Raw genomic sequence first — 12,312 nt, 5'->3', positions numbered from 1 at the left:
AACCATTCAACTTCGTTGAGATTCATGTGTGAAAAAGTTTCTTCATTGAGATTTCCATTGGAATCACAGCAGATTTATTTCCAAGGGAAAGGAGCCGAGCAGATGGGTTAACTTATAACGGCCTATAAGGTTTTATTCTTACTTGGCAGCGTAGCGTGAATAAAAAAAATTAAAGTGTCTGCTCCCCAAATTATGCCACAACCAAACAAGATGTGATAGATAACAATCAATTTCCCACCTTACCTTTATAATGAAATTTAAAAAACACTTGCATCATATAAAAAGCCTCTATAGCTTATTGCAAACTCAAAACTATTAATTTAACATCACATAGTTAACTGAGACTAATCATCTCAGCAACAAGCTTACTGCATGACACATAACTTAATCCCAGTAAAAGTAGGTTTCTTATAACATTAACAAATGATGATATTTGAACATATAATTAATAAGGTCGGTATCGATAATCCATTCTTGATGCCCTACTGCCACTGCCTCCACCGCTGCTGCTACTGCCGCCACCGCCGCCGCCACTGCCACCGCTATGCCCATAACCATACTGCAGCGAATATTATAGCAACGTGAATACAATTCATGATAAATATTGATATATTATACAAATATATAAACGTATTTCTCAGTGATTTCCCCCAGTTCCATGCATTCCTTGGAAAGCTAAAACCCAGATTGTTCTCACCGTGCCCAAAACCACCCACCACCCTTTCAGATCAAAAGAGTTACACCAATGTTTTGGTCATTTACAACTCTAATTGAAATAAAAGTAATGTCAAAACATTATTGAAGTTAATTTTAACTCTACAAGTTCATAATAATTCAAACAAAATTAGGAATCATTATTGAAGTTAATTTGATTTTATTTGAAAGTAGTTGACAAGAAGATAAGGCCCATTAGAGCTAGTTGCAAACGCTCGAAGTTGTTACTTGTAAATATAGGAAAATAAAGCTGTTGCCTTGTTCACCAGTAAATTGTCATTTCACATATCCCCAGGCAGCATAGAGAAGATGTACAGCCTATAGCTGATGGGGATTGAAGTTTGGCCTGGTAACTCATGATCACGGTGGAAAGGATGCAGGGATAATTTTCAGTGGGTTCAGCTAGGAAGATTAGGTAGGACAAAGGAATCATTGTATCTCCAGAAATTTCACATATGGATGAATTATCAGATGCTCCTTTATAATAGATAAAAGTACTAGTCACATTTATTTTTTGTCAGTCTCAGAAAAACATCACTGGTATCAACGATAGAGAATTTGCATTAGGAATGCTTATGGTTTTACTTACACTGCCATAATCCATGCTACCATAGAGTCGACCATAAGAACGCATAGGACCATAGCCTCCAAAGGCCTCTGCTGAAATTGGGTCGATAAAACCTCCAACCATACCACCTAAGATGCCACCTTCCCTTTCTCTGTCTCTGTCTCTATCTCTGTCTCTGTCCCTGTCCCTGTCCCTGCTCCTGTCTCTGTCTCTGTCTCTCCCGCTTCCACCTGCTTCAAGTGGTGCAGCTGTGTCTATAAGAACCTGCATCATTATGATAAAGGAGGACTCTTAAACTCTTATTTTTTTGTGTTTAGTTCGTTTTCTAATTCTAATATTGATTTGTCTCCACCAATAATATATAAACAGCCTCTAACAGGACTTCAAGTACAGCATTACCACACGGGTATGAAGATTCAATGTGGTTTAAGTCAAGTTGGACTGGTAAAGACAACTAATAAACACATCATGCTGCTAAGAAAACAAATTTACAAGATTTGAGTTGCTCCTTTGCTCATAAGAGATAATTTTGCTATACCTCTTGACCCAGAATCTCATGGGTTCTGCGTGCCACGCGATCGGCCGCACCATCATCAGCGAAAGTTACAAAACCAAACCCCCTATGACCTGACTTCTTTGGATCCTGCTCAATGCAACACAACAATAAGTATTGACCGATGCAATCTGTATCAATATTTTTAGCTTGAAGATCTAAGTAATTTAATCATCATACAGTTATGATAAAACATTATAATCAATAAACTCAGCCATAGCTTGAGGATCTATGGCTGAGTAAGGCACCGCTAAGGGTGGCACAGAAAACTTCACCAGGAATTCATGGGAAAAACAAAGTAAACTTCTTATAGCAATACAAGTACCAGTACAACATAAATTGTTGCAAACCCCAAAAGGAAGATCAGATTACCTTAGGAATGTATGCATCAATGACACGGCCAAATCTGCTGAAGTAGTTCCTCAGATCATCAGCATTTGCTTCTAAAGGAAGCCTTCCAATAAACAATTTCTTACCTAAACCACGGGGTGCTGCTCCAATAAAAGATCCCACTCCTACAGAACATTACAATTGTAGTCTTATTACAATAAAGCGAGCAGTCAAATTATGGTTTCATATTAGATAATCAACAGGCAAGATAATTATGTTTACTTTTACTAATATTACCATCACCATTATTATTGGATTCTTTCAGGTTTTAGTTTCTACCCAGTTTTGGTATTACAACAAATTAGCATAGAAGAATATTAAGTCCTGAGTATTTAGTGCAAACCCCCAGAAACCTTATTCAGTTAAAAAAAAAAAATAGCCCAAGTAATTGTTCTGGCCACATGCAAACGAAAATGAAGCCAAAAAATTCTACTAACCAACAATGTAATTAGTTGATAAAAGAATGAACTAAATTAGATAAGTAGCCTTCAGAAGAATACATACTTCCAAAAGGGGATCCCGGGTGATCGTAAAGAGTAGGCGCACCCAGGGCTGCATATCTCGTAGCTGCTGATATATATGCACTGTATGCACCATAACCCCCTCCTTGGAATGCTCTGCTTGGGTACCGCATCTCATCCTCCTTTCAAACCAAATGGTAAAAATACAACATTAGAACAGCATAATTTTCAAACTGATCCATCAATAAGTTTGTTTACAACGAGTTTTAGCCTGAAAAAGTTTACAACAAACAAGTAGAAGGTACCTTAGGAGTAGCACGGTCCACAACTACAGTACTTCCCCCAAGTTCATGTGACTCATCCATCAACTTATCAACTGAATCTGTTAAATCAATAAACTACTTATTATAAATTGTCTTACTGGAAAAAACATAAATCAGCATTGACAAAATTCCCATCAAGAACAAAATGGCAAAACTAAACAATTTACCAGAACTCTGATATGTAATAAACCCAATTCCACGATGGCCTTTTGCACCTGGCTCCTGCGAAAATGTACAGGGATTGTTGAGCCATTTGTTAATGAGAGGGTGTGCAAATATACTTGTTGCTTGAACTAAAAATAAATATCAAACTGTCTGCTGTTTAGATACTGGAATATTCACATATACAGTCATGTACGTACAAAACGCTTGCATAGTAATTAAAATTTCAGTATGGATAAAAGTGAGATAAACATTAGAAATTAGTATATGGCATAATAAAAGAACAAATCAGTTGGTATCTTCTTACTTTCGGCATGTAAAGATCTGTGATCTCTCCATAAGTTTCAAAATGACTGCAAGACATCAAACCATCAAAAGTCAAAATAACAGCATGAGGAATGTACATGTAATGTAAATAAAAGAAGTCATATAATTAACCATCCAATAATTCCATGGTACCAGCAAAAGCATTTTCTTACCTTATCTTATATTTAATGTTTGAGTATTTGAGATTTTCGATCTACTAACCTACGAAACATAGACTCGTCGACAGATTGTGGAATCCTGGCCACAAATATCCGAGTTGCTTTTTTATTGCTTGTGTTTCTCATTTCTTCCTAAAATCAAGTATAAATCACAGTTAATCGGAAATCAATAGATCCCTACTTAGAAATATAAGAAAATATGTGTAAAACAATCATATCAAATATATGCACCTTTGGTGTAGCTATCTTCACTTCCAATGTTCTATTTCCCATAACATGTTCGCTATCAAGTGCCCCCTACAATAACACGTCAGATAATAAGATGACTTTTAACCAGTGCTATGACATAAATAAGGGCTAACTTTTAATTAGATTTCTGTTCAAATGTTAATACTATCTGTCCTTCAGAAACAAACCACAAAGGGGTATTGCATGGCCCAAGTTCAATCTCAGACAAAGGCTGGGAACGTACACCCAACCTAGCATGGTAAGAGCCACAAACAGGTATTGTCTACAATGCCAATAACAACTAAATAAATACGAAACAAGAATTGCAATATAAAAGACTGGTTCGACAACAAAAAGCATTTTATAAACCATAGACCTTAACTACATTTATCTACTGCCTATGAGGCCATGATTTAATAATTACAAAACCAGGATTGCAACATAAAGACTGCTTTAGAAGTTAAAAAGGCATTACAAATCCACAGGTTGTAACAGCATTTTTTAAACTCTTCACTCATTCAACATAAGTAGCTCCAGATATTAAAGAATTAGAAACACGTTTCATGGTGAGTTGAGAAGTTTTTGTTTACACTGAACTACGTATGATGTGATGTACTATCTTGGCATCACTCGCCATATTTTAGTTGGTAATCCTTTGTATTATTAGGACTGTTATTATATTTTATCCCACATATACATTCCTTATATGGTGATATTTTGAAAACTTGTGAAATAAAATATTACCGTTGCATCATCAGCTGATGCAAATGTTACGTAACCAAATCCACGAGACCGGCCAGTTGACCTCTCCTGTTATTTGAAAGATACATTTATCATATATAATAGATTCATTCTGAAATAAAATAATTGAAGAATAGATAATAATCTGAATTAATATATAAAAACAGTTAACCTAAGCAAAAGAAAAGGAAAATTTCAAATTGACCTTCATAACAATGCAATCTACAATCTTTCCAAATTTGCTCATGTATTCTTCCAAACCCCTTGAATCAACGTCCCATGGAATTCCAAGTACCTAAGAATTCATAAGAAAAATAAAGGTTCTTAATTTCACTAAAAATCTAAATCAACTCGTGAACGAACTGTAGAAAAGGGGGGAAAGGAAAAAAAAAACTAACCACGAGCTTTGTAGACATAGTCTTTTCGCGCATTTCTTCCCTGTCCATTTGTGTACCTCTCTCTCTGTTTTCTCTTTCGACCTCACTGTACCTGAGTCTCTCTCGACTCGACCACTGCTCACCTCTCCTCGCACTCCCCTCTATGTTTCGCTCAGCACTCTCCTACGCATATAATTCTAGTTTGTTACTAACACACAATATCTTGCGTCGTTCGCCCCTTAGGTTCTCGACGAAATTTGGAGAAGAAGAAGAGAAAAGAACAAAACAAAGCAGGGACAAAGCAAAAGGACAAAAAACAGCGGTCAATCGCGCTCTCAGACGCCATTGTTTTCTTACCTAGCCTAGCCTAGCCTGCTCCGCTCGCGAAACCCTAGATCTCAGATCCTCCGCCAAACCCTAGCGCTGCGCTACGGAAGAGGAATGGAATTGGGCCGGGTTTATCGGTCATCTGATTCTGGTCTACGAGGGGAAGTTAATGGTACACCAGGTTTATTTTTGGAAACAAAAAAAAGTAGGGCCCGAAAGTTAGCGACTGTAGTGGCAGGCTGTATTCCGTTTAATCCGGATTCGAATAATTCATAATACGGAGCGGATTATCCGTATCCGTTTACACCTCTGTGTCCAACTCGATAAAAAAGTTATATATTTCGACGAATTGTTAAATGGGTAATTATAATTTCCCTCGTCCTCCCATCCCCCGTTCCATCTCCGAATTATATCCTACCTTAATTAACGGATTTACAACTATCTTTAACTGATTTTAACTAACTATTGGTCCCCACTTATTAATTACTGTATATTAGTCAAGGATTGACTACCTTTTTTGAATTTTTTTGCGAGGTGAGCTTCACTGCCATTCGCGATTTCCTTCCAGGCGATTTTCGCGAGGCGATCTTCGCAGGAGATTTCCCCAGGCAATCCTCCCAGGCTAACTTCCCGGCGATCCTCCCAGGGGATCTTTCCCGGCCATCTTCCCAGGCGATCTTCCCAGGCGAATTTTCGAGGCGATCTTCCGAGCCTATCTTACAGGCTATCTTAAAGTCGATCTGCATTTTGGAGGTTGTTTATCAGTAATTTTCTCAGGTAATTCGATCTTTTTTTATCGTTTTGACAATTTTGATCATCGTTTTCAGATTTCGATTTGGACTTTTTTGAGTCATACAATTTTTGAATTATATATTATAATTATAATTTAAACTTTGAATACTTAATTGTAAAGGATGAATATAAGACACCATATGAATTTTAATTTTTTATTTTTTTTATTTTTTGAATTTGTTATTGTATCTATTTTTTGAATTTTTTTTTTGTTATGCTTTTTGAGAAGTGAATACTTATATAAGTAGTATGAATACTTATATAAGTAGAATGATTACTAGTATTGTTAATAATGAAAACTTTTTTTATGTTTTATATAATTCAATGGATGTGTAGTGTATATAATTTATGTTATTTTGTCTTGGAATTTGAGTAATTCGCACTCAATTGATCAATTTACTAATATGTGAATATGTTGATATTAGTTCATATAAAGAGGATGAAAACTAGAGCTGTTAAGGATGAACAATTGATGTTGTTATTGATAACTTGAGGTTCATTCTGTATATATTTCTAGTGCACATTGTCAAAATAACAATTGTTTTTTCAGGATGAGTTTTGATCTTAATGAAGTTTGTGAAAGTGATATGTGGTTTGAAAACATTCATATTGATGTTGAAGATGTTTATCGTGCAAGTGAAGCAGTAGTTGATAATGTTGGCAGCAAGGAGGTTATTTTTGAATTGGATTTAAATGTGGAGCATGTATACGATGATTTAAATTTTGCCGTCAACAATGGTTTACACAATGGGGTTGAAGTTAAAGTAGGGAATAGTGATGAAGGTTCTGATGATAATGATGGTGATGATGAGGATCATCGTGTAAGAGAACCAGCAGTTGGGGATGAGTTTGATTCAATTGATGATGCACATTCGTATTATCAATTATATGGATATCAATCTGGATTTGGTATTTGCAAAAGGTCGAACCACAAGATTGGTAATGTAATCACTCATTATGTGTTTACATGCGCTAAGTGGCCCAAAAAAGTAACCTCGAACAATGGTCGTATGCCAATTAGGAATAGGGGTTGTGTAGGAACTGGTTGTCCTGCTTGTGTTAAATTGAAACCTTCTAACTTGGGTGGTGGATGGATAGTAGTAGAATATGCTGGGCATCACAACCACATTTTGCAACCCCAATCTGCATTTCTGATTTCTGGATTCCGATACATCCCTGTAAAATATCAGAATATGCTTGAGTTTAATGATGATCAGGGTTTGGGTGTTTCAATTAATATAAAATTGGTAATAAAGAGTGCTGGAGGTTACATGAGGTGCCCGTTTACTAAGAAAGATGCACGGAATCATATTGAAAAGTACAAGAGGATTAAGTTACGGGCATTTGAAGGGGATGATGCGAGTTTAATATTTCAGTTCTTCCACAACAAATCTCTGATTGATAGAGATTTCTTTTATGCACACGATCATACAAATGAAGGTCAATTATGGAGTGTCTTTTGGTCTGACGGCCGAAGTCGGGCGGCATACAAATATTTTCACGATGTCATTGTTATGGATGCAACTTACTTGACAAATAAGTAAGTAATTTTTATTTTGTTGGAGTTTACATTATTTTATTCTTTGTATGAATATTTTATAAGTTTTTTGTTTTAAATATGTCAGGTACGATATGCCGCTTGTTTTGTGGATTGGTGTTAACCACCATGGACAGTCCATTATTTTAGCTTGTGCTTTGATTGGGAGGGAAACAGAGAGAGATTACATATGGTGTTTGTCTAAGTAATATTTCTTTTATTTTTAATTTTATATATTTGTACTAAGTTCTTCATGCTGGATGAATACAATACTTCTATTAAGTAAATACTTGTGTTAACACAAATGAATATGTTAAGTATGAAATAACTTATTTTCAGTTAGTAGTTCATTTTACTATTAGTATTTTTAGTTAGTACTATTCTCAGTAGAGATGAATACTTGAGTATTTACTGATGATTACTAATATCATATATTTGTGTGCTTGACAATTAATTTTTCTCTAACAAAATATATATATATTTTTTATAGATTTTTGGAATGTATGAATGGTGTTAAACCTGGAGGCATACTCACAGATCAATGTGGAAGCATTGAATTAGGAATTAAGCATGTATTTGGATCAGAAACTACTCATAGGTACTGCTCTTGGCATATTTTACATAAGTTACCCAATAAATTGGAAAGAAGGGATAGGAAAAGTAATATATCTGCTCAAGTGAAGGAAGTTGTGTATTATTCCCAGTGTAAGGATGATTTTGAATTAAATTGGTTGAAATTGATGGAGAAAATAGGGAAGCAAGATGATGAATGGTTTACAGACATTTTTCAAATGAGGGAGAAGTGGGTGCCTGTGTATCTCAACTCTCAATTTTGGGCTGGGATGAATACAACGCAGCGTGTAGAAAGCATGAATGTTTTCTTGGATAGCTACCTGACAAGGAGAGAATGTTTGAAAGGATTTGTTGAAAGGTTCGATGAAGCTCTTAGAAATATTTGGGAAAGGGAGCACAAAGCTGACCATGATTCGAAGTACCGGGCTCACAAATGTAATTCTGAACTTCCTATGGAATTTCAATTGCAAGAAAGATATACCAATGAAATTTTCCTCAAATGCCAAGAGCAGTTCACATTGTGTATGAATTTATCATGCAATTTGATCGTAGAAGAAGATAGGGAGGCTCTTTATGTTGTTGAAGATTGTTGGGGGAAAACTTTTCAGGTATTATATAAGAGATGATTGAATGAAGTGTTTTGTATTTGTAGACTGTTTGAGATAATGGGTGTTTTGTGTTCACATTGCTTTCAAGTTCTAAAACATGAAAGAGTTTTTTGCATTAGTGACAAATATATTGTTGATCGTTGGAGAAAAGACATTGATCGGCATAATCTGACTATAATTGACGGTTCACATCCGACTTTACCTGAACGGAACAGGTACATTTTTTGTTTGTTATGAATTGATGTATTTTTTGGTTGAATTGTTGAATATTTGTATTGATTAGGATGAATAGTTTACATTTTGTTGTATATAACTTTGTTTTATATTATATTATTGCAGGCTGTATGAGTTGACGATGTCAACAAATCCAATAGTTCAAGATTTGTTAAACATTGGTAGTATTAATGATGAGTACCATAATTTGGTGTTTAATGGTTTGTTTGACTTAAGAAAAAGTATAGCAGGTTTGTCAGATTTTCCTTATTTTTTGATTTTCACCATAATTTAATTAATTTGTGTTTGTTTTGTTTAATATATGAATTCAAAATTATATGGAATCAGATTCTATTGGTGGTCAACAGAACGGGAATGTTAATGACAATTTTGTTGTTTGTGAAAGGCCACCTAGAGTGAGAAAGAGAGCTAAATCAACAACAACAAAAGGAAATTGACAAGTTGGAGGTATAATTTTATTAAATCAGCATAGAAGATGAATACTTTGCTATTAACCAATCAATACTTTTAAAAAGTTTGTTATTACAAAATTTCATTTTAATACTTTATGCAGTTGAGACAGTTATTGATGGAAATGAAAATTCTTCCACTGTTGACCAACAAAATGGTTTGTATAATATTTTGAAGTATATTTCATTTTTTTCTGTTGTTGTTTATATTTTTTGTATGTTTTTGATTGTCAATATACTTTTGTATGTAGGAATGAATACTTTATTTGGTAATGATTTGGACTAATTTTTTTTTAGGTGGAGCAGTGCTGAATGGAAATGAAAATCCTACTTCACTTAATGAACAAAATGGTTTGTGTCTTTTACAAAATGATCTTTCAAATTTTTAATATATATTTTTTTTATTAATTATAACATAGCATTATACTTTTGTTGGTAGTGGAGGCAGTGCTTTGTGAAAGAGGTTCTATGAATAGAAAGAAAAGAAAAAGTTCATGTAAAGCACAGGAAGTAGTTGGTATGAATATATATTTTCAGTTTTAACATTATACTTTATGTATGAATTAATACTTGCACATACATAACATTTTATTCTTTTGCAGGCGAGGGCGGGCATATTAGTGCGAATTCATTAGTTAATTGCCCACCTTCAATTCCTTTACTACCTCCTAAAAAGTCAAATCGGAGGGGACGGCCAAAAAAAATTGCTTATAAGAGCAAAATGGATGTTGCTATAAAGAAGATAATTGAGAAAGGAAAGAATATGAGGAAGAAATAAATGAATACCATTTTTTATAGAAGAATGATCTGTAAAAAAATGAAAAGTAGCAATTTTTATGTCCATTGCAATTGAGTTGTTATTTTGTGTATTGAATGAATATTTGTTTTTATCTAGATGAATACTTCGAAAGGTATGTCGAATATAATTGAAATTCACTCAAAAGATGGAATAAATTTGAAAGTTTTATTGTTTTCTTGTTATATGTAATATTGAATTGTTCATATTTAATTGACACTTATTCGTGATTCATATTTGAAAGGTTGTTTGTTTCCCAGTCATTTATGCTCATTGAAAGGTTGTTTGATTTTTTTAAAAAGATATGACTAAGCGAAAAGGTGCCTTTCTAATTATAAAAGGGTATTAAGACATAAAACCAGTGGTTTGTTTATTTTATTTTTAGAGAGTATTCAGTATTCTATGTTCTTAATGGCTAATGTAAAAGATGAACCTGTTGAAGTAGCAGAAGAACAAGAACCTATTCCCGCACTCCCTCCTATTAATGGATTCCCTCCTATTCCTGCAGTCCCTCCAATTCATGCAATTCCTCCAGGGTACAAGAATCGTATCAGGAGGTCCTGGCCATGGCCACCTTTGTCTCAACCTCGTCGCAGTCCTCGAGGTCATCCTCCTCCCAGGCCTTACATCCGTAGGCCACGTCACAGAGTTATAAAAGAAGAACATGCCTTAGAATAGAGAAATATTAGAACTTTAAATTTTTTCATGCAATTTGTGTTTTTTTTTGTTATAAGTTTGTAATATTTATGTATTGCTTTTTTGTACAAGTTAATAAATAAATTTCTTTTTCTTGTTATTCTGTTTATGTTATAACAAGGGGGATTATGTAATTGTGAATACTTTATCATATTAGTTAAATATTTATAGTGAAAATGATGAATACTTATATGCTTATTCTTTAAAAAATAAAACTTATTCTGGTGTGAAATGTCTTTTTAAGATTTTCCTTGATACATTAATAAATATATCACCCTGGAGGAAGTTCAATATAAATAAAATAAGGTCAGAATGAATACTTTATACTTTTTGTAAAAGTAAGAATAATAATTAAGGAATCATTTTTTAACAGTAAGAATAATAATTAAGAAATCTTTTTTTAACAGTAAGAACAAATATAGTATATATTAATTAAAAGATAAATATAGAAACTTCAGTTATAAGTTGCATTATTTGTATGTGTTATTTAAATTCAAATTGAAGAGTTTAAATATATATGTACCATAGTCAATTTCACTGATTATTTATTTGAGACTAGAAATGATAAAAAGGTGAATAGATTTCAGACTACAAATGAATATAATATTTCATTAAAATTAAGTGAAGCATTTCTCCAGTGAAATGGAGATGATGTTTAAATTGAATGGACCCACCTCATGAAATTTGAATTATGTCTCCAAGAGTTGCGCCATTTAGTTTGGTAGCGCCTTTCCATTATAACGTCCTTTTAAATATATGAGCCCGTTCTATTTGATTTTTGGACATTTGGGTTTTGGGATTATCCGATCAGTCACTTCAATCACCCGAAGTATTCACCAAACCGACTCGGTTACTTCTTTTCACAAAAACTTTCTGTCTTCTCCGCTAGTCTAGGGTTAACTCCGCATTTCGTTAGGTTTTTCTTTCACTTCACTCCGCATTTTCGGTTTTTACTCTAGGTTTTCACTCCCGATCGCAAGTTACTCTTCCTCTCCGCATTTTCGTTTATGTTGAGATGGTTAAAATCAGTAGTTATTACTCGATTGAAACCCAGTCATCTGTTGGAGTTCAACCACCCGGTGAGCAATTTGCTGAAGTTGAATCTGTTGTAGAACAACATCCATCTCTTGGATCAACGGCTTTGGTCTCGACTGAACAAGGTAAATTTCCGATTTATTAGTTAGATTATCTTTATAAAATGTTGATCTGTGTGTTATGTAGTATTTATCTTCAATTTTTGAGTGTTTATAGTCTTTATAAAATGTTGATTCTGTTTTGAACTGTTAATCTGTTGATTT

At 34.0% G+C, this 12,312-nt stretch overlaps 2 protein-coding genes across 5 annotated transcripts; one reads left to right on the top strand and one right to left on the bottom strand.

Annotated features, from left to right (window-relative positions):
- Positions 1-268: 268 nt before the first annotated feature.
- LOC144566147 (RNA-binding (RRM/RBD/RNP motifs) family protein) lies at positions 269-5,490 on the bottom strand. Of its 4 annotated transcripts, none has more exons than XM_078316054.1 (14): positions 5,360-5,490; positions 5,024-5,185; positions 4,831-4,920; positions 4,629-4,694; positions 3,888-3,953; positions 3,700-3,788; positions 3,479-3,524; positions 3,177-3,231; positions 2,992-3,068; positions 2,730-2,868; positions 2,208-2,350; positions 1,821-1,925; positions 1,304-1,546; positions 269-559 (listed from the first exon to the last, which is right to left on the bottom strand). In XM_078316054.1, the coding sequence occupies exons 2-14, from the start codon at positions 5,069-5,071 to the stop codon at positions 446-448; spliced, it is 1,281 nt and encodes a 426-aa protein (XP_078172180.1). In that variant the 5' UTR covers positions 5,072-5,185; positions 5,360-5,490; the 3' UTR covers positions 269-445. The 4 variants fall into 4 exon arrangements, with proteins under 4 accessions (XP_078172180.1, XP_078172181.1, XP_078172179.1 ...); XM_078316055.1 differs by having other exon boundaries at positions 5,024-5,180; positions 5,360-5,483; XM_078316053.1 differs by having other exon boundaries at positions 5,370-5,479.
- Positions 5,491-5,498: 8 nt separating this feature from the next.
- LOC144566010 (protein FAR1-RELATED SEQUENCE 5-like) lies at positions 5,499-8,910 on the top strand. Its single transcript, XM_078315870.1, has 5 exons — positions 5,499-5,510; positions 5,864-6,093; positions 6,672-7,661; positions 7,747-7,863; positions 8,149-8,910. Exons 1-5 carry the CDS (start codon positions 5,499-5,501, stop codon positions 8,855-8,857), a joined length of 2,058 nt encoding a protein of 685 aa, XP_078171996.1. The 3' UTR covers positions 8,858-8,910.
- Positions 8,911-12,312: the final 3,402 nt, after the last annotated feature.

Source organism: Carex rostrata, chromosome 15 (genome assembly GCF_964058835.1).
Source record: "Carex rostrata chromosome 15, lpCarRost1.2, whole genome shotgun sequence".
In the NCBI taxonomy this organism is placed as follows: domain Eukaryota; kingdom Viridiplantae; phylum Streptophyta; class Magnoliopsida; order Poales; family Cyperaceae; genus Carex; species Carex rostrata.
Note: the sequence above shows the minus strand (reverse complement) of the source record. Positions and strands in the feature narration are given on the sequence as shown.